Source organism: Rhea americana, unplaced genomic scaffold, assembly GCF_003343005.1.
Source record: "Rhea americana isolate MKP2758 unplaced genomic scaffold, rheAme1 scaffold_35, whole genome shotgun sequence".
In the NCBI taxonomy this organism is placed as follows: Eukaryota; Metazoa; Chordata; class Aves; order Rheiformes; family Rheidae; genus Rhea; species Rhea americana.
This window is the reverse complement of record NW_028186479.1, coordinates 2,837,198-2,860,262: the sequence shown is the minus strand read 5'-3', so window position 1 is coordinate 2,860,262 and position 23,065 is coordinate 2,837,198. Positions and strand designations below refer to the sequence as shown.

The 23,065-nt window shown below is 37.9% G+C and overlaps 1 protein-coding gene across 1 annotated transcript in view; it reads left to right on the top strand.

Moving 5' to 3' along the window:
* Positions 1-75: 75 nt before the first annotated feature.
* Positions 76-23,065, top strand: part of GADL1 (GAD like acidic amino acid decarboxylase 1) — a 239,210-nt gene continuing 216,220 nt past the window's right edge. The window contains exon 1 of the mRNA XM_085311799.1: positions 76-232. Within this exon, the coding sequence (XP_085167925.1) occupies positions 208-232 (25 nt within the window). The 5' untranslated portion in view covers positions 76-207. The remainder of the gene's footprint in view (positions 233-23,065) is intronic.

Sequence of the window (23,065 nt, the reverse complement as noted above, 5' to 3'; positions counted from 1 at the left end):
GAGGGGCTGAGGGCGCGCGACGCCGGCGGGAGTGAGGGGGCGGGGGCGCGCGAGGGCCCGCAGAGCGGCGCCTGGCGAGCGAGCGGTTTGACATTGCCGCCCTCCCGCGCGGGAGGAGGTGCGCGGGGAGGGGCGGGGCTACGGGGAGAAGGCCCGGGTGGCGGAGGAGGGACCAATCCCCGCCGGAGCCGTTCCAACAGGAACTCCATGACGGCCTGTCACAGAGCGACAGGTACTTAAAAGGGGCGGGGCGAGGCCAGGTAGCCAATCGGGGCGGTGGGGAGGAGGGCGTGGCTGCGAGCGGGGGTGGGATGCGCTCATCGCCTGCCATTGGCAGGTCAAGAAAGGGAGGGAGGTGACCGGTGGCGGTTTGCTCCAGTCAGCGCGAGGCGGTGGGCGTGGCGTGCAAGTCACGTGAGGGCGCGGGCGCCGTCAGTAGTGGCGAGCCCCTTCGGCGGCTCCCGGCGTAGCGCCAGGGCGCGGGGGTGCGTGTGGGCTGCCGGGGCGGCACTGCTCCCGGCGTGCTCTGCGCGAGGTCGTCGCCTCTCCTCCTCGCTCCGGCAGCGCCGTGGCGTGAAGCATGCTGGGAGTYGTAGTCCGCGGCGTGAGGGCGCGCTCGTGTGCCTCAGAGCGCGGCGGGCGGCTTCAACGGCTCTAACGGCTCCAGCGGCTCTTGCTTGCCGGGCAGTTGTCTTGCGGCGCTGAAGTGGCACTCAAGCAGCTTAGGAGGAGTAGTTAAAGGCCAGGCTTGCCCTGGCTGAAGTCTTGGATGGCTTGGTGTCCTCACCCCTGCAGCCAACGTTGGGGGTGCCTGGGCCTGCCTGCTGCTTCTGGGAGCTCTSCAGTTCCATGTCAGTGCAGTGGCTGACAAACAGAAGCTTTAGGGGGGTTGTTCAGTGTGATTTTCTTTMTTTATTTATTTTTGTTTTCTGCATTTCCATTATGAAATGCTATTTGGTAATCTCTTAATTTCCTTAAATGTTTTGTAAAACCCACAGTTATAAGGAAAATCTGAAGAAAACTAGTAAAGTTTTGAGGTCTTGCCCTTACTTTTTTGAGTGGTCACGATAAGCAGGACTCTTGCAAATGCTCAGCCTTGCCKGCCTTTGTTCTAATTAACAACACAGAGATGGCAGAAGGACATGTGCTTTASAAACGTATGGTACTAAGCACATTCRAAATGAAAATGCATGGTGTTAAAACCACATATACCACAAATTCCTTTTTTGGCTCTACTATATGAGCRCTAGACGTTCCTCTTGGTACGCAAGCCCAGCTTGTCAGAGGGCCTGAAGATTTGCAATTCAATTTCACTAGACTCTATCAAGACTACACTTTTCAAAATTGGGCCTTAGCTGCCTAAATAATTCTTACTACTCTAGTATTTTTTTATTTGCTTAAAGAAGAAAACAATATCTTTCTTTGTAAGCAAAATGCTATCCTTTCTATTACAGTTTTTTTTTGTGAAAAGCCCTGTTTAGCAACTCCTAATAGTTGCTAGATCATGTAACTATTTTTCCTCAATCCTTGCGTTATTTTGCAGCTTGGTTATTTTGCAGCTGTAACCAAACCGCAAAGTTTGAAGCAAAGTTAATGTACTGTGTGGTTTGTGCACGTGTGAAGCTTAACACTTGGATATAATATTGTTCCTAAAATAGTCCATTTTTATAATTTTTTACAATAAGGTCTGGAAACTTCTAGAAAATTGTAAGGTTCAGTTTTGCTGAATCCGTCTCTTAAAAGGCTGTTTGATTTTTTTTTTTTTCAGTGTTACGTTCGCTGCTGCTCTTGTTAAAATAGGCTAATAATATATCCAAGAGGAACAGGCTAATAATATATCCAAGAGAAATTAAGTTAGACATTTGCCCCTTTTCTAGTCTTCTCTATGAGATTTGTCTAATGAGCTGACCAACTGGCATTTCAAGTGAAGGATTCCCCTTTTAATTGGCTCATGAACAGAGAACATGTGTGACTAGAAATTTGCAACTATCAAGTGTTTTCTAAAATGCATTGACGATTTTCCAGCATATTCAATCCTGGGCTGCTGTTCTGAAATGACAATGTGGTTCTCCCATTCTAATAGTTTGAGTCSTGTCTTTTGGCAACAGCAGTTCAGGTTTAATGCTGAGGAAGAGGAGCTGCTTTAAGTTGTTTATGGGAGACCTTTTATCTTTTTCCCCCCCTCCTCCAACCAAAACCATTTCTCTAGTTGTTGAGGAGTCAGTTGAAGTTGGTGATGCACACTGATGTGGGAGAATGTGCATATCAGTGCTGCTTTTTTACATCAGTTTTAATATCAATGTTAACTTGTTTTTATTAGGAATTCTTTTATTTAAAAATTGTTGCTGGTCTTGGTATGGATGGAGTTCTACAGTACTTACTTTAAATTTCACTGCTATAACTTACTTGCAACAGTGAGGTTTTCTTATTTTAACTATACTATATATTTTACATAGTATATTTACTATATATATTTTAACTATACTGATTTAACGAGAGTTAAATCAGATAATTTTCTAAGACTAGATGAGCCCAGAGGGGCTTGATTTATTTGAACGCTAAMTAATGGTAAACTATTTCCTTGTCCCTGGTAACAAATGATATTGTTGCATATTCATTTTCAAACCAGTCAGAAGTCTGTACTGTTGCATACCRTAAGAGTTCAGGTAATGAATTTTAGTGTTGGCAAAAGCATAGATCTAGTAAAAGCTTTTATTAATGTTTCTGTAAATATATTTTTTGAATTTTTGTATGAAATAAGATTTATTAGTCTCACAATAAATTTGATCAGATACACATAGATCMAAATTCATAGCGTGTTATAGTTAGATGGAAGAATTCAATGATTTTGTCATTGTTGCCATGACAGAAAGGTAGAGTATAGTTCTTTAGAGGAGATGCAAAACTTGCCTACTGAACMACTGCATTCAACCTGTAGTTGTTGCAGCTTGATGGGATAGAGATTTCTCATCTCTTTTTTCCTTTTATCCTCTTGTGTTCTTACTTTTTGTTTTAAGGTAATTTGRTTTTATTTGTTCCACTCTGTGTGGTGATGTTTTCTTTGTGTATAAAAAACAAAACCGTCCACATTAGTGGTTGAGGAGTTGAATTTGCCTAACAACCATGAACTATTTTGCATATGGGAGATCACTTCCCTAATCTGATCTTGCAAAATAATATCTGTATACCATAAGGAAAAAACCCCAATCTTTTATTTAATTTTCAAAGATTCTTAACAATGGAATTATTAGGGGGATAATGTCAAGTGCAGAATTCATGTTACAGTTGTATAAATTGAAGAATCTTGAATGTTGTGGATCTGCAATTAATCAGGGAAATGTTGGATGAGAACTCATTTCTTAACAAAGTTACCATATATCACTGACATTCAGCCTGCTATTGAAAGAATGGTAAATAAAATTCATGCAAGAGAAGCTGGACATATCTATGTAATGAAGTATTAATCAGAAATACAGACTTAGGGTTGGGGAGAACAATTCGTACTTTTCAGCAAGCTTTATTGGCAACAGCTCAGGATGGTTTATAAGCAGGAGTAGCTACGTGCCCCTGTTAAGAAAGCTTCAAAGACCTGTTCTGGTTTGTGATGGATAAAAGAGGTTCTTAAACAGTCCTTCTAACTTGATTGTCTTGTTGATGAATAAGTTTGTAGGTTTGGTGTTAAAATTTTTGTGAGTGGCTTTAGTAACTAATGAAACAATACTTCCTAGACTAAAGGATATTACAGTGTAAGCAGTACAATGCTGCATAAATTAATATACTTGGTTTCAGTGATTGTGTTCAGTTTATAGCCTGGATGATCATCGTTGAAAAATGTATAGCAGTGTTTAAACCAAAGAAAACAGAACATGAGGTTTTTAAGGGTAATTATGTGCAATAGTATTTTAAAAAATAGTTGTATAATAGACACTAAAGAGACAAAATGGCACAAATTTAATCAGTTTAATTAAGCAGGTGCAACCCTTTTGCTGGAAACGTTTTATATGGAAACATGTAAGTGGCTTAAGCCAGTTGTAAACTGATGTAAGAGTGTCTACAGATGGGTTTGCRCCTGTGTAACTGTAATAACTTTTTAAATTGTTTTGAATTAAACTGGCACAACTGTTGCATTTAGACAAGGCCTTAGTCTAGCATGTAGTTCAACAATAGCAGTAGACGCTTGACTTACTGTTTATGGTGTTCTACCATGATTTCCTTCTTCATTTACAAGAATTTTAGAATGTGTTGCTTGTCCCTCTTCTTCTCCTGCCTTAATTCTCCACTTAGTTTCTTTTCCCTGTGACTTGCAGAGCAATTAAAGGTACCTCCAGTTTGCATAYATCAACCTGCCAGAAATCACAAAGGAAGTGGCAGGACTCAGTGCTTTTTCCTTTTCATTAGCTAGCTCCTGGCATACTCTTCTGCTGCCAGCACCTTTTGCATCAACCTTATCTTCCTTTTCTGAATGGAAAACCAGGATTTTTTCCTCTGGCAGACTTATACCAGCTCTTCCTTTGTCACAGTAACTGAGTTAGAGACACATACTGATTCTTTCTTTAAATAAATAAAATACTATACTCAACATTATGCATATATATGCCTATATATACAGTTTGTATACATATATACATATATACGTGTGTGTATTTTCTCTCTCTCTCTGACATACCCCCCTCTGACATTTAAAACTTGTGGACCTCTGAAGTAAATTTCTCAGTGTTGTGTCCTGTTATCACTAGTGTTTGGAAGTACCTTAGTCAGTGCTTGGTTGTTCTTGGCAAATGCTTCAACCAAGTGTTATTRCAAAATGTGTATTGTGTTTTCCTTCTGCTAAGAAGGAATGTGCTTCTTAGGGATGATCAGCAAATGAAAAGGCCATTTACTTCAGGGATATCTCAACATGGCCCCAACAAACAGCTGAAGAGTGACATTTAGCACATAAATACCAGGTCCCCAAAAGTTACAGATACTGGGTCTTTGGGACATCAAAATGCTAAAGGACCCAGCTGGAAAATAAAGCTGGCCAGTGAAGAATGAAGTAAGATATGTCTCTATTTTAAATATATGGGATTTGGTACTCCTTAATTGCAATTAAAGTGAACCTTGTCACTATACTGGAGTGAAGGTGGAAGGGAAAACACAAGARAAAGGCATTCTGCTGTTAGCTTTAACACCAGTTGCAAGTTACAGTGTGAGAATAGATTCATGGAAACTTAGACTGGAGAAGAGGGAGAGAAAAGAAAGATGATGATTTGGATGGTGTTTTTTAAAGCCTGTTGAGACCTGTGTGAGTTTGTTAGTAGGATTTCTATCACCTTTTAGTTGTATTTTTCTTCATTGTCTTGGGCATCAAAACATTCCACATGTTTCTGATATCAACTGAATGCTGGGGAAGGGAAAGAGAAGAGGGTATCACTTGCATATTGCCTGTAAGCTGTTMCCATGTTTCTTCAAGGTTTAACTCTTCTGATTTTATTTTGGCTCATAAATTTCAGCAAGTTGTTTAACTTGGAAAGCTTTTTACAGTACTAAAAATATTGTCTTCAGTACATTAACTAATACATGTGGAAAAAATTTGAAGATCATACAATGTAACGTCAGCAAAGAATTCCCTACTATGCCTGAAAAATTCTAAGTGCTATGCGTTTTTTTTCCCATAATCGTGTTTAGAGTCTAAATGTACCTAGCTTTGAGGAAAGTGAAGTAATTTTACAGAGGATTTTTTTCCAGTATTTTTCTGTTCCTAGTAATTCAGACTAAATGTTTCCCCTTGCTTCTTTCTAGAATCTTTGCAGATACTCTTCTAGTCAATTCCTGCATTAGTAACTGCATGAGAATTGCACAAGAATTTAAGTGGTTTTGTTGTGGAGTGAACTGTGCCTAAATTCACAATGCCACACAAAACAGGAATTTATGGGTGCTCTGGCATAGTGTAATTTCAGCTGATCCTCACATATAGGTCTGAAGTGAGGACTCCAGCATTGTCAAGAATAGAATTCAGCAATGACTGTACTTTACATTGAGCTTGAATATTTTGGCAGCTGCAATGGCATCAAATAATATGACTGCTTCACAACTGCAAAAATTGCTCTATTGCAGAAAAGTTACAAAGAGGCATTTAATAACTTCTGTATGTGTATAAGCTGAGGACACTATACTCTGTAATATTTAATCTGGGTAATCAGTTCTTTCCACAGGAATCTCTTATTAAATGACTGTAGCACTTTAATGCTAGATTTATTGCTGTCCAGTTGAACTTTCTGGTATGTTTTAAACTTTCTTTTTTTAAATTGTAGATGTATCTGGAACCGTGAATCTTAAAGTTTAAAATAATTAATCGTTACTGCCCAACCTTCTTTCTGTGCATCCCTTCTTTAACTATTTTTTCCATATTTTTAGTTATTAGGGTGTAGAAATCCCTATTGATACTTTATGCCAGTTATTGATAAGTGCTCCCAGAGTTAGAAGCCCAGTCATAGTTGCAGATTAAATTATTAAAAGAAAAAATTCTAATTTCTAAAAGCAGCTGTGTAAATCTGAGATAAAAATAATGAGTTCTGTTGTGATTTTATAAGAGGTGCTGCTGTAAAAATACGACTTTGACCAGAGGATAAACTCTCCTGCCAAAGCAGTTGAGCTGTTGATCAAGTTAGACACTTGTGGGGCATGCCACTCAGATTACATGCCTGTTGTGCGCCCTGGTTTCCTGCCTTGAAGTGGCAATCAGCCAGAGAAAGGTATTGTTATGTAACAAGCTATTTCTTAACTGCTAAAAAGCTTTTTAATGCTTCCTGATGTGAATTGCATCCTAGAGAACTTGTTCTTGCTATTGTTTGCTCCTCTCATGCTTGCTATACTTCTGCATTTAAAAATACTTGGAGTTGCATGAAGTTATCTTTTCCATAAATATGCAAGGATGGCTTACAAATACTGATCTAGTAAGTCTCCGCCCTGGCCTGTGCGGGCACACATGAGCGCTTGCATAGGCAAGCATGTTGATACTGTATCTAATTTTTGTTTTTTGTAAAAGGAGCCAGTGTGGCTTGAGACCATTTAAAGTTGCCTAGACCTGTTAATTCTTATCTCATTTTTGCTCTTTTGTGAACTAGCCCAGATATGCACTGGTTTTGCACAAAGAGCTATGTTCAGTGCTGCCTTAGCCTCTTTGTGCCAAAGAGATCTCCAGGTAGGAATAGCTAAACTGTTGATCTTCAGAATTGTATGGGTGAGAGATGGAGGAATCTTCCAACTGTTCCCTCTACTGATGCCTAAAGCATGTATTGTCATATATAATATCCAAGCATTATCCTGCTCAGTAGCCTTTTCTGTCCCACAACCCACAATGTCAGACATGCTGTCAGACATGTCAGACATCCAGACTGTATTACAACTCCCATGCCTGCTCTCAACTTCTGCCATTTTACATGCAGTGTCATAAAGAGTTTATCAGTTTTCATCTGGGAGAGATATGTTTTGTGAGTGTAGGTGTGGGTGTTTGACTGTCTCGTTTTAGTCTTTCAGGTGTACAGAATAAAGTAAGTGTATGCCATGTCCTGCCTCTTTTGAATATGCACTGACATTACTCATGTCAGCAGGCTGTTAGGAGTTGTTGCTGTGGCTGAAGAGAGAACAGTTCAGACATTTTTTGTTAGTTTCATGATTTAAGGAAAGAAATCAATGTCAATGTGATGGCATTGTGGAAAAGAAATCTGTGAATATCAAAGGATCTTCTCCAACAAATTATTGTTGCAAAGGAAGTGAATCCCCAACAAATGACTGTTGCAAAGGAGGTGAAATCTGGGAGCTATATTGCTAGCTGATACTGCTATTATATAAAAAGGGGCAAATTCAGAATTAATGTCCTGACTTTATCTGATCCTGAAGGACTTGATTCTGAAAGTTTCAAGTGTTCAGTAGTACTCAGAAGGTGTTTGTGAAATTGTTCTAGATTCAGGCCTGAGTGYGGAAGTTTCCCCTGCCCCCTCCCCAAAGGTTTGTACCCTCTGTATCACAGGGTGCATTGCAGGGAAGAAGCTTTAACTTGACAGATTCTGCAGCTGTGTTGAGAAAGGACATTCAGAAAGGATGGTGAGAGTTATGGATGGATAAAATACAGTCATGAATGTTTTCTACTCAGACTGTTTTCTGAAATAACATTCTGACTACATATCTAATCATTGTAGAAGTTTATCATCTTGTCGTCTAATAAGGTGCATATGGTTTCKAAGTTCACAGGCAAGCTGGTTAGAGAATGTGACCAAACTATGTGCATTGTGGTATGTTTTTGCTGGCTATCAGGAATTTTTTGATTTACTCAAAAATGTTCCTATTACATACTATTCTTGTTTACACTACACCAGAATATTCAATATTATGCTTAGAAACTGTACAWATATAGAGACACACAACTTTTTCTTTGAGAATGTCATGTATTAATATCAAGAATAAGTTTAGGACTTGGACTTCCTAGGTTAATGAACTTCTTTATTTTGAGAGAATACTCCCATATTCTTGACATATAAAGTTACAAGTAATTGACTAAGAGTACTAATGAAAGTATTAGTTGTTAGTCTTAATTTACTGAATTCATTTGACTTTATTCATGTGACTTCAACAGATCATACCATGATTTTATTGTGAGCAGATGATAAGATTTATGTAGAGATCATATGCAATTTTTACTGTGTTGTTGATTACTAATACTTGTAGTATGAGGCATGGTAATCTTTTCTTATTTCTGCAGCAATTACTCTCCTTCTGGAGAGAACAGTGGCATCTTTTAGTCTGTGGCTTTTCTATTTGCTTTATTAACTCAAGTTATGTTAGATAACAAGGAGGAGACTGTTCAAATGCTCTTTTAACAGAGTCAGTCTTTTTGTTAGGCTTAGGAAAATGCATTCCATTTTTGTCCCTCCACCCAATAGTGTCCTATAGTATAGTGTGCACTGTCCTAATCTGAACTGTCAAGTAGAAGTTTTATATGATGTCTTCTAATGTGATAGAAGAAAATTGTTATTAACACAGTCACTACCAGTTCTCACAGCCAGAAGCTGGGAAAGCTGTGAATACAAAGTATGAAGAGTGACTGTATTTTATTCAATACTTTATTTTATTTGAGATAGAGATACGCTTCTGAAGATCAGACAGATACTCCTCCAGAGTATTATAAGCACTGGCTGTCAGCATAATACAATTATGTTTTGGAGTACTATAGAGACTCCTAAAAATTTTGAAACACAAGGTCAAACTCTGAGTGCTTCTAGCTATGCAATTCTGAATCATATTAATTTATGWCAGGAAGGATTTTTCTCTGTCACATATTAACAAAATCTGAGGAATCACAGATCCCCATTAGGATTGAAAAAAGAAATTTCAGTGTTTTAGTTTTTATGTGTCCACATTCTGTTATTATCCTTTCATTCAAACAGCCAACATCATAGTACCTTGTTTCTTGACGAGGAAGCAGGCCTACTCAGCTTCCTAAGAACTGATGCAAGATAGGGCTGTAAGAAATCTGTGTGAAACTTTCCTTTCCTCCAGAATGAGAGATGTATTATATTCATAACTTCTTCTGTTCTTCCTGGCCTGAGAAATGAATGTCTCTCAATGCAGGGTTTTAATTTGSCAGTTAGACATTCTTGTGTTTTATCTTAAGTTCATTTTAGAAGCAGCACTCTCACCATTCCTAACCATCACTTTTTATTAACTTTTGGGAAGGCACCCCTTTGTATATTGGGAGAGTAACTGTGATTAGATTCCATTTCACTAAAGCACTGCTATGTAAACCACTTCACCTCTTGTTTAATTGCATAACAAAAAGTAGAGAGGCTTTATGTTAACAAGGAAAGAATGAATGTTTAAATTTGCCCAAATGATATTATGGCTTTTCTGGGCCTTTTCGTATATAGATACTGGTGTTGCCTCCTTTCTTGTTCTTACATAGTCCTTATTTTCAGGCATCCTCAAGGCTTGAGGAATGCTCTGGAGTGATAAATAATACACTGGTAGCAGAGTTGTGAGGCTGAGTGTTCAAWACAAGCTCATCACCATATATATGTCATGAGCAAATAAACACTGCATATGCATCTAGACAGCTCTGAATTTTTGGAAAAAATACTATCTCTTAGGCCTAACATACAGGTGACAGATCTTTTTCCCATTGCAGGACCAGTTGCTTTGGTAACAATGCTTATAGATTTCAAAGTCCTGTCTGTGAATCCCCATCATGGGTTCTACCAGCAACCTCTAAGGAGTTTCCAAACGGAAGCCTAATGCCAGTCATCTTGAATCAGCTATAGATAGAGAGGTACATCTTCACTGCAAAAATTTTGGAGGTGAACAAATTGAAAAGGTTTGAAAATAGCTGCTCTGTTGTGATGTTTACTCTCTTAGTCTAGTAACCTCCTGCTGAGAGCAAGGAACTGCCCCCATCCTGTCTGCTAGGAAACAAGAGTTCACATCTAGACTGAAAGAACCAAAATCTACTATAGTGTAGTTTACTTTTTAGGTATAGAGTCTGTTTTCAGTGCCTACCTCTAAAGCTAATAAAAACGAGGTTCCTCAGAGCTCTGAAGAAGAGTACTGCAGACTGACATATGTCTTAGTTTGATGGGAGATCAGCTTTTATGCTTAAACCATGTAGCACTAAGTAGTCTAAATTTCCTGCATTTTAGCTGCGTTGCAAGGGTCCCTACTGTGATACCTGAAACAGAGAGAAAATAAGGCTGTGATGACAGTTGTGGAAGACTACTTCAGTTCTGGAGAAACATAAAAAGTACTTTAAATCCTTCATTCTTACCCCGTGACTACGATGAAGGGAAAAGAAAAATGTCTTTGCCCGAAGGAGCACATATGAAATCCTAATCAGCAGGAGCATTCTTAGTGCTTAGCTACCTGGTTGATCTAAGCAACTTGCCTACGGTAATAGAGTTAAGCATTTCTTGCTCTGAGTTTTCAGATTCTTTTGTAGATAGAGTTGYTTGGATTCTGAATGGGCTGTTGGGCTGTCTGAGTCCAAAATAGCAAAATGGGGGTTATGAGAGGAGAAAAAATGTAGATTTTACTGTTAAGRTTTCTATCTAGGTGAGGTGCTATGTGGGTACAATTACAGTGACGTATATGTTTGACTAATGTCACTTCTGTTACATCCTTCCTAGAAGACAAGATGATGACACAGCTGACTGTTAGTCAGGGTCATCATGACAACTTCTTGCAGAAGCAGTTTAGTTTAGATRCTGGTCAGTCATTTCCTTCTATAGACAATTTTCTAGGTAAACTGTTTCAAATCTCCATTTACTAGGAAAATTACCACAAGAACTATGATTTTTTTTTAATAGTTGCAGTAGTACCTCTAGAGTTCAGATTGCCTTGAGCATTTATAATTTGGTTTTACGCCTGGATATAATGAAAGAGCCAGATTTGAGGCTTTCCTCTAGCAGTGGATGAAGTGAGACTGTCCCATAAGTGATGGGAGCAAGGCTGCCTGCAAGTTGGGAGTGTTTCTATGCAATCCATTTTTCTAAGATCTTTTCTGGCATGTTTTCTTAAAGACTGTAATTTAAAAATTGTTGAAATACATGAGCCTTACGTCAAGCAGTTAAGCTAGTATTTCGCTGTAAGTATGTGAATAGCCCCATTAAAGTGCAGAAAGCTAATCTTATGGTGAACTGTTTCGGTGGATTGAGTCACTAGGGAACTCAATGTGCACAAGAAAATACATCTAAATATGAGTGTTGTTTCCAGGTTTAGTGGAAATAGCTATACTTTTTATGCATACTTCTTATTCTACCTTTCCCTTGAATGCACTTTTAATATAATTCTGCTGTTCAGCAAGTCAGATTTGGGAACTGTGCCATAGATGTGCCTTTCCCCTCCTTTTCTTCCTCCCTTGAAATTGCATTTGATGAGTATATCATTGCTATATATCCATGTTACTATTTTATTAAGCATTATAACATGCTGAACAATAGTAACATACCGTTCTTTTCAATAGCCTAAGGGCTGGATTTGTGTACTGTTTCATACTGTTCTGTAAGTACAGAGAGAGTGCAAGACATCACCTGCCCTCCTACTCTAACCCAGCATAATAGCAATCATTATGCTCAGGAAACTCTATTATCTCTCTGCAAATAGAATTAAGTCACTGTTGTCAGTAGGAGTTATTCATGGTTTGTTCTAGAGGAATCAGCCCACAGAAGTGTATCTCAGATTTTTATTTTTGGTGAGGGGGATGTATATGCTCTCAAGAAGATGCATTGGATGTATCCTAAAGGAAGTGAGAATGCGAGGAACTCAGTTACTCAAGGACCACCCAGTATAAAACATGAAACTCTATATAGTCCCAGTGAGTGTATGACCCTTCTATTGCCTTTGGAGAGGAGAGAAGGCAATAGCTGGGGCTACATGTCATTACAGGGTCAGCCACTGCTCTCTGCTGTAAGAGGTGAATAGCTGGGGTCATGTAAAGTATTACCTGCTACCTGCTAACATTTCCAAGGAAGGATTTGTAACTGGATGCCCAGGAGCATCTCTTAAACTCCTCTCCCTGTTGGGACAGGGGTCAATAGCTGAGACCTCATGTTCATTTTTTTTCTGGGGGGGGAGGGGGAGGAGAGAGGGCTTCTAGGTGCATGGCAGAGCAACTTAAGTGGGTATAGGTGGAGTTCAAGGTGACTATGCTAATTTTAGGCATCTCAGTAAATATTCCCAAGGTAGGTGGGAAGAATCCAGGCCACTGTGTGGTATTTCAGAAATTCTCATTGATACAATGAATCATTTTATCTCTCTAGCATAACTAGTAGATTCACAGTTCAAAATGGGCTTCAGTGTCTGTTGTGCATCTTTTGCATGTACGGCTTTGCTATTTCATTTTGCTGTAGGCATGCAGCGAGTTGTGCTGGACCAAAGTCAAATGTAAACAAGTCACCAAGTGTAGTATTTTAGAAGCATAACTGTAATACAGCATTGTGAAATGTTACTTAAATCCGAATCATTGATTTTATTTTGTTGCAGCTTTAGAACCACTAGTGGACGTGTCATATTGCTCAGCCTTATAGTCTTCCAGCTAAGTGAAGCAGGGAGTTTTCATAAGATGCTGTGATTGACAAGAAATATTTCTGTTTTATTTTTAAAAAGTATTGGACATCTTTATATTATATATGAATCATAGAATTCAGAGATGGGAAACACCTGTTAGGTCACATAGTCCATCTCCTTGCCACTGCAAAATGGTTCTGTACTGTACATTTTTCCAGTGCTTTATCCAAGCTAGTTTTAAATATCTCTGCAAATAATAGAATTTGACCACTTCCCTTGGGAAATTATTCAACATTTTTTTTTCAAAACTGCCTCATGGTATTTTCTGTTGTATTTGGCATACATATTCATATACATATAAAACTATCATTTAAAAATAACTTTTTTTTWAAAAAAAGAAGCCAGTGATTTGTTACCTGATCTTCTCTGGGAGAGATGGAGAGAAAAACTTTTAAAGTATTTTTCCAGTCCAATGCCGTAGCAAAATTGAGGTTTTACAATTATGTTTTCATATATGTTTTACTTCACCAAGGCACCCTCCTAATGAGCAAGAAAGGATATACTATTGAAAAATACTTGTGAATACGTGCTGACTAAAAGAACCAGATTCCCCTGTTACAATGCCTTTTCATTACAGCCATTTCAGGTACTGCTAGTTGTAATGATAGGTAAACAAAAGAGTAAGCAAAATGAGATTTGCAAATTATATCTCTTCGTGTTAATTTCATTTCTACATGTCTTTGCTACTGCCCTTARCAATTCTTACTGGCAACCACTCCAAATCTTTATAGGCATTCTTTCTGAACTAGCAATGTTTTCTTTGAAACAAGTCTTGCTAAAAGATTAAAGATTAAATAAACAATATTGTAAAGGCACAAAAAGCTAACATTCACTTTCATTTTGTTTCCACCTTTAATGAAGCTATTACAGTTCCTGCTCGAAGATGCAACAGAAATCATTCCTAGTCTTCTAAAATGCATTTTAGCACATCTATTTATCTATGACTACAACTGTCTGTCAACTCTTTGGGACAACTTACGTGATAACAGTGACTTTCTGTGTAAGAGTGTATAGTGAGATGATTAACAGAAATCTCAGAAACTAAAACAAGTCAGTTTAAATAAATAAGCTCCAAAACATAACTTGATAAACTAGTTTTTATCAAAATAAAATCAATATTCTAATTTAAAATACCTTCTCTTAAAACTTATTCATTTTCTTAATAGCAATAATCCTAATTAAGGACTTCCAATATTACTATTCTTGGTAGTATATTCATTTGTGGTTACAAATTGGCATGCTTAAGTTTCTTAATGAATTGTGACTTAATAAAATAACATGAATGTCTACATAGCTGTAGATCAGTTCATGCCCTAACAAAGTGGCTTGAAACTCCTATGGCTTTAATCCCATCATTACACACAGCATGTTCCTTATGTTTTCCCTCTATAATGATAAATGTCTTTAGAAAAAGGAGCAGACTCTCTCCCCTCCCTTCGCAAAGTACTGATGAGACTTATGCCCATGCTAAAATGTGAGTCAGTAGCTAGCACTTTTAAAATAATTTGGATTAGACATATCCCTACATTCTCTTCTAGTAAGGATATGTAGGATGCCTGTGGGGACTTTTTACTTAAAATGTGAGTTAAGGTAAAATGAATCCACAATAAAGTAGTACTCCTGTCTGAGGAAACTTGCTACTTTTGCTTGTTGAAGTCACTCAGCAAAATAAGAAAATGAACAAACCTGTTGTCCACGAAACTAAAAATAAAAATCTTCAAAATTTGTATAGTATTCCTAAGAACTTCTTGCATTGGACTGAGTTTCTTCCAAGAAATCTTCCCACCAAAGCCTCAGATAACTGAGGAAATGCCATGTATTTCACTAGTTAGGAATTTACTGGATAACCAGCACTGTCAGGTGCATGTGATTAGATGCTAAAAACATCTACTAAATTGTCATTAATCAGGCTTTTTTTCCAAATGGCAATTTCCAGAAAGTAAAATCTTATTTCCTTTAAAAATCAGTCTTTGTCTCCTTCCTGCTCTCACTCTGGGCATTTTTTTAATTTTTAAAGCTGATGAATATCTATAGTCATCTCTCATATCATACATCTACACTGCCGTCTAGGATTGCTTTTACTGCTCCTSGTGGTACACCTCAGCTGGCTTTAAAATAGCTAATGTGGATACCAAACAGCGCGTAGCCACGCAGGGGCCAAGAACACCATTTAGTCTGTTGTGTGTGTTGTGTGAAGTATTTACTAGCTTTTCCAGTTCTTACTAAGACTTACCCTGCTTTGCGATGTACTTTTCGGTACCCAAATAACTTAGTTAAAAATCAGCTTTGGTTGTTATAYGTAAGCTACATTGCCAAATGTCAAACCAGCATACTTTTTATTCCGCTCAAAGATTCACAAGGTAGGGAATTAGCATGTCAGGGCTCCTGTAGAGGGAATAAAGAGCTTCCCAACATGTAAGTGGTCTGAGGTGGCTTTAAGCTGAACAAATTACGATACAGGATTTACATCACTGTCTTGAAAGCTTATAGTATTTGATTTCTCTCCACAAGAGATTCATAAATGACCAAATTGTGTCAGAGCAATGGATTTGGACRCATCAACCTTAACAGAGAATCTTACGGCAGCCTCGAGTATTCAGCCCAATCCTTAGGCCATTTYGCATAAAAGCAATCAAGCAAACCAATTTCTCAAAACACTCCCACACTCATAGATAACTCCTCTGAGTTATTTTTACAAGCTTCTATTTTCATAGTATATTTTTATTACCTTTGACCAAAAAGATAATTTTTTCAGYCAAGATGCAACAATATTCTGGTGTGCTGCACTTTGTTCTAGACTGCTTTTTATTGTTTTTTCATAGTAGTAATAACAAAAATAACATTTAAAACTTGTATAGTACCCCATGTATTGAAAAGAGATTTACTTGCTACCATCTCTAGGATAGCTAGTTACTATATTTCCATTTTAGAAGTAAGTTGACTCAGAAGATCTTTAATGGCCACCCTTTGGAAAGCAGCCTTAGTTGCTGGTTTCTGGAATCTCTGTTGTCCAGCTGTGGTTTCCAGAGGTTCTTGGCACACTTGCCTTGTCTGTTACCTTCAGCAGGAGCATCAGTGACTGCTCTGAAAGTGTGAACTAAGCAGCACAATCGACAGAGTGCCTGGATTTAAGTAGGATGCCTTATGTATACATTCGGCCCTTCGGTCTCCAGCTATTTCATGGCTTGCCTCACTGTATCCTCCACCCTTCTCATGGTCACAGTCCGCTACTAATCTCAGCAAACAACCTCCTGGTCGCTGGCCACTCTACACTTCCTTACTTCCTTTCTAATCACCTTTTGTCTATCGATGCTCTCTGTGTCTGTTTGCAAACAGCTGAAAAATCTTAATGATATAAGCACAATGAATTTACCAGTCAATAATAATGCTGAAATGAAGCTAAGAGCAATGTGCCATCATGTATTTCAACTCCCCACCTTGTTGCCACCATCTTTTGTATGTAAGAGTTCACATGCAGCTCTGCTTTCCGTCCCTCCTACCCTTACATTTCCTCCACACGCACAAGAACGCACATCTGTTTTCCTTTCTCCAGTCAACAGTGAAATTTATGTATACATGAGTGAAATATGTATACATTACCACTCAATTAAAAACGCAGTRAAAATCCTACTGGTTTATCTGTGGGTGTGCAGGTAAAATGTTCAGAATGAAAATACCATCAGTTTTGTCCTTTTGTGATAAATTTTGTACAAGAGCCTGTCAAGAAAGTATTTCTAGTGCTAGAAAAGAGCAGAAGGCAGCATGAAAGATTGTCRTGTCGGTCTCTGTGGTACCTGTACTTGTATTATTTCATAGGAGAAGACTAATCAGTTTGGTGTGTGATTATTTAATATTGTATTTTTAGTATTTCTACAGATATTGCTTATATACAGATTTATTACACAGGACAGCATGAGAGTTTATCACTTCTAATCAAAATTGAGCAGAAAATAAAATTGGATAATCCTCTTTTTCCTTTTTGGGGAAATTTCTTTTAAAAATAGTTAATCTCTTCCAAYGCTGGTTTAAGTACAAAAGTTCTGATCTGAGATGGGCTTTTGAACAAAGGTCTAATTTAAATATAGATAGAAAAGGGCAATTTTTTTTTCTATATGCAAGATTTTGGCATATTTTAGCAAAATCTACCAGTGCATGTTGATGATTATTTAAAGAAAAATCCCGATAAATATCTATGCTAAGTCCCTCCCCCAAATATCTTGCAAAGCATATTAAGAACATCATGATCTCCAAATAGCGGTTTCATTATTAAAGTTGTAAAACTTTTTCTACTAAAAGATTTAAATCCTGACTTTTGTAGAGAAAAACTCTTAACTTTCGAAGCATGATATGTAGTCAGAAGAAAGTTATTTAGAAAAGACTTAAGTTTGACTGGATGAGCTGTTTTTTAAGAAGCGACTGAAAGTAAATTGYTTACATTTTTACAGCAAAGGACCTTGCTTTTTGAGAAAACATACAAAAATGTCTTGTTTGGGGACTTCATACCCTTCTGATTAGTACTAGAAAGCATCCAGGTTTTTATTAAGTAAATAGGACTTTTCCTGTAAGACTGTGTTCAATGAATTGGAGCTACTATAAACTTGAACTCAGTTAACCAAAAAAAAAAAAAAAAGTTTTTGCTGTATCTTGAAATACATAACAACTCATTTTACACATTCATCAGCGCTGTGCCCCTGGGAAGCAAGAGAAGAGAGAAGGCAGAGAGGGTTGCCTGTTTTCAGACATCATACTGTCTGCAAACCTGAGCCCTTTTAACAGTTAGCTACTGCTGAAAGGAGGATTTCAGCTTCAGCTCTCCGCTGCTTCCTCTTCTGCTCTCCCTTACTTCTGCCCCCGTGATCCAGCCTCTTTTTTTACAGGCACTGGTACTTGTTCAGCCACTCATGAGCTGATTCAGCTCATTAAGTCAGTAGAAAACAGTTTGTTTTTTTTGCTGAACCAGGCAGATTTTTGCAATTTTTTATATTTGTCATGGAAGAGTCTGTACAACCCAGCCCCACCCCCCCAAAAACAAGTGGTGTCTTGAAAAATGTATGGTATTTTAGAAATCAGGGCTTTAAGGATTTAGGTATTGTACTTCAGCCATTATGAGCTCAAGGCCCAAATATGAAATAGGCAGATTATATGTTCCAGTGGAAAATAAAATCAGGATATTCCAAAGGGCAAGAGCATACCAGAATCKCAGAAACATGACCACCAAATTTCTGTGATTCCTATCACCCTAGAATAATTGGGAAACATATTTTTTCGTTTAAAGTCCTGTTTGGATGTTATGATTTTACAGTCACTGGAGAAGTCAAGGTTAAATAGACTTTCTCTTGAGTTTTAAAACTGGCACACTTTCACCTCCTTAATTTCTCTGCTTTCAGCCTCTTGTGATTTCTAGAAAGTTCAGAGATGCTTAAACAGGGAAATAGCAACCAGTAGGGGAGAAGTCAGTATGCGCTCAGTATTTTAACATGATGGACCAGAACTGTTCATGTGTCTCGAGAGGTTAGGCTTGCGCAGATGATCTGTCCACAAGCAGAATATTTGAGTTTACCTCTTCTGAGGCATGAGGTGGATGCTTTTAGCCCTAGCTACTACCAGCAGTGTAGACTCCCCTTAAAGCAGAAAGGTTAGTAATATCGTTTGTTCCACTGGATTCCTAGTAGCATATAAGAAATAGATTGAGTAGAAGTTGTCAAGTATGGATTACATAGATTACAGAAACTGAAAAAAAAAAGAGAGACACTTTTGTTTTGCCTCAAGCARTTGAACTTGGAATGAGAAAAAGAGAAAAGAAGGGTTCTTGTTTGATAATTCATGGGTCACACGACTGAATTGTAACTGAATTATAGATCTTCTGAATTATACTACTGAACTGTAGATACCACTGAATTATAGATCTAAACCTGGGACTGAATGTCTTCCCAAAATGGCCAGGGTTTCCTAAAATCTGTGGGGTAAGATTAGCTGAACAACAGTTACAGAGCAGTTTTCAGCGTGAGCAGCGTGGAAGGAGCCTCACCTAAGGCATTTGTTTAAGAGAGCCTGTTTCTAAATCTTGTCCTTCAGTATGCGGATCAAGAGCTRTTTTGAATACTTCCTGCTGCCTTTGCAGATAAATAAGCTCTGTTGCAACTGCTTTTAGAAATGTTTTGTTGCCATGAATTTAATAGTCACTTTTCTTTTTGTGGAATTTCCTGATTTCAGACCTTGAGACTTACCTATATAGAGCAATTCAGGAAAATTATTGTGAATCAGCTAAAGATGTGACTCAGAARTAGAACAGTTAAACGTCATTAAAACCCCTAAGGACCTTTTTATCCAGAATTCAAGTGGTCCTAGTTTAATTTAATTTACTTCTTCAGTGAAGTTAGATCATTCAAGTGTAATTCTAAAGGAGAACATCCACATCAGGRTTTAATGCAGTTTTACAGCTTCTTTTTAAAGTAAAGTCTTCAGTTATTTCTCTTTCCTGATTGTCTCCATATAAATAAATCCCTAATCTCAGAAGTGTTTTTAGTACTGGCTAATCCTTGACACATCTTAATGATGGACTGCATAATCCTGATAGTGTCTATACCAATTGCTGAACTGGATTACATCCACCTTTCAGTCCCTGCTGCATCTGCTAAGATTTGGTCCTAGACTATTGGAGGTTTGCCAAAAAACTGTATGGCAGTAGTAAGACAGGGTAAAGGCTATAGGTTTTTGTCCCCCAAATCAATTAGCAGATACTAATACAACCAGACCCTCATCTAGCAACCAAGCTAAAAAGCTTTTAAGCTTATGTGTAAGAGAAATCATTAGCATCTTCATTCATACTTTCCCCGAGGGATGAACCATTTTCAGCTAAGCATCACTGGTGAAAGAAAGCTTGAACCTAGCAGTAATGGTGATGTGTAATTACTGGTTGGAGAACTTGAACAGTCTGCATAGGGGATGAGATTTAAACTCCGTATTGGATTTCTCAGGTGTCAGTCAGCAAAGGCTGTCTAGAGGATGTATAGAATCAGTATATTTCTCAGCAGGCAATTCTGTGCCTCAAGTATTTAGATAATTTTAGGTGCAAATTCTGGTAATTTAGATATAATTTTGAGTAAATTTTGCCATTATGTATTTCTCCGAGGGGACTTAGTGCTGATAGAGAATGATATTGTTTAAACTGTGGTGGTAAATCAAATTTGAGACRTTAGACTTCTGTTTTGTTTGCTTTTGAATGGAACTTTGAAGTAAAGAGAGAGATGAGTAAAAATACAGTGTGGAAGTATGGTGGCTCTTACGGTATCCAGAGATGTGAATTTCAGCCTTGTGACTAAACCATGTGATTGAGGCTGCTATAAGTGAGTACTTGGTCATTTGGGTTCAAAGGTAATCAGTCAATAGAGGTATCACTCCTTTGTATACAGTTGGTGACAGAAACCGGCGTAGCTTAACCAAGCTAGCCTCAGGAGCTGCCATGTTCAGAACAGACTTTTGAGCTAAATTACTGTCTGGATTCTGTTAATTATATTGATTAGATCCCCACTAAGTACAGTGGGAGCGAGGACACCTGGCTCACATGTAGAAGCGTATGTTTAGATGTCATAATCTAGAGATGAGTCCCATCCTGATGCCTTCTTACTGAGCCTCAAATGGGTTTTTAGTCTGGATCTAGSTATAGGCTATAATGCAATGATACAGTAAATCCGGTACTAGAGCTCTTAGTCCCTGGCCGCATTACAAAGAAGCACTTACACTGCAGGGTTAGACTTCTGCAGACTTACTGGTGAGCTGACTTTGTTCCTGCTTACTTTATGTCAGACCAGGTATGGTCTGTATCACTCCAGTTTTAGGGGAAAGCAGGTATTCTTGCAGTGGTATATGGCTGTCACAAAAGCATGAAGTCAGTATGAACTCCATGTTATATCATCTAGCAAATTCAGTAGAAATATGGTGATGTGCATACAATTAAACCAGAACAAAGTTGTACTGCTGTGTGATTGGGCACTATGCAGAACTACAACCTCATATCCCGTCTGAAATATGACTACTGGTATCTCTTCTTGGGAGAAAAAAATCTTTTGAAATGCTGCTTATAACTACACCTTTTATTTTAGATCTCACTCAAAAGAAAGCAATTCTGGTGGCTAGGTACCTGTTAGCCTTGTTCTGAGTTCGTAGTACTGTGATAATATCATTATCACTTCTTTCTTCAACACCTAGTTTTCCAATGAGGTTTCCTTTCCAAGTATTTAAAAAGGCCCTCAAAGCTTCTGAGTTTTGATGGAATCRTAGCCTGAGGTGGTCTGGCTAGAAAATGAGAAGCCACTGAATAAAGAAAGTGCTGAAATTTCACTCTCCATAGGGATTACTAGTTTCATTAACCTCATTGAAAACCGAATTTCACTAAATTTAGACCTGCAACAGAGCTCGATACAGATAATGCATGTAATAGATGCTCTGGGCAGTGAAGGTGAAACTATTTCAGCTAATTTTCTTCAGTGTTGGATGCAGCCATCCTGTAATTTTCCTGATAACTTAGGGTTTTTTCTTTCTTTGCACAGCAACTGATACACTTCCAAAGCAGCCAACATCCTCCATGACTATGCCGTATCGTCATTGCACAGTCTAATGTTCTATCACCATCTGCTAATATAATGCACAGAATGATGGCACTTGCCCTTCACAGATACTTTTTTTTTTACAGTTTTGTGCTTGTGTCAGACATTGTTGAAAAACGTAGAGGCTCTTTTTTTCCCAATCTTAATGCTATTAAACTGAAGACAGAACCAGATGGGAAAGCAATAAAAACAGACGTTCTCTTCAAAAAATGAAGATGTTGGTATTGTATACAAGGCAACCGAAGTGTGCCAACAAGACAAGAAGTGAAGATGCAGGATGCAAAGCAAAATTCAATGACAAATGCAGTCTGTTTTTGTCATAGTATTGCTAATTGCAGAAATATGAAACTGAATTACACTATATTGAGGGTAGATGAAACTACACATTTATCTCACTTTTGGTGACATCTGTGTGTTCAATTTTCTGCCCAGAATTGTTACCTTTGACAGTGTACAACTATGTTCAATTACCTAGTAAGTTGGAATTGTTAAATAGTTAAGGTGATATGACTTTGTGGTCCATTGATAAGGCTCTTGGTGACAACAGTGGTCAAACAATAATAAAAGTAAATAAGTTTACTTGAATGTTTCTGTCTGTTCTGGAAACACTCATTTTCAACAGTGCATTTTAGGAACACTTCTTCCAGATTAAATGTGCAGTTTGCTAGGGTAAAAATATTTCTTTCTATGTAGGTTTTTGGCTATATATTTTAATTTGTCTATATGGTGATGGATCAATATTTAAGAACTTGGATAAGGATAGGCCTGATTCTTTAGCATGGAGTACCTTGTGCTGTTACACAGAGGTGTAAAATATTCCAGTCAGTATTGGATGGCCACTTCACATACTCTATTCTAATTTAGAGTAGGTATAAATGATTGCACTGGGAACAAGATGTAAGGAAATCAGGCTGGATAGAATTAATATCTCAGTGAAAAGATGACTGCTTTCAATGTTATTGATGTGCTGCATTTTACATGGTTGGGTAGTACTTAAAAATTTTAGGACTCTTGCACATTGGTTCCCTAAATGTAGCATTTGATACAGAGATTTTTAGCAGAGACTTTTTTTCTTAGCAGGTACTTGTGTCACTTGTGATTGTTGTAACAGGAAATAGCAATCTTTCCCACGTTACTAAACAGGCGAGAACATGACACAGAATAGATTCCTGCTACAGGAAAGATGAACTRATCTGCAGTATTTTGCTTTCTTTCTAAGGTGCAGTTGATTTTCCAAGACTCCAAGTTGCCTAAAATTAAAGATCTTAGAAATAAATGTTTTTGGCGTCATGGTTCATTAAACTGGGATTATCTGAAAATAATGCTCATGAGACCCCTACATTTTTTTCTTTCTTTTTTTTTCTTTT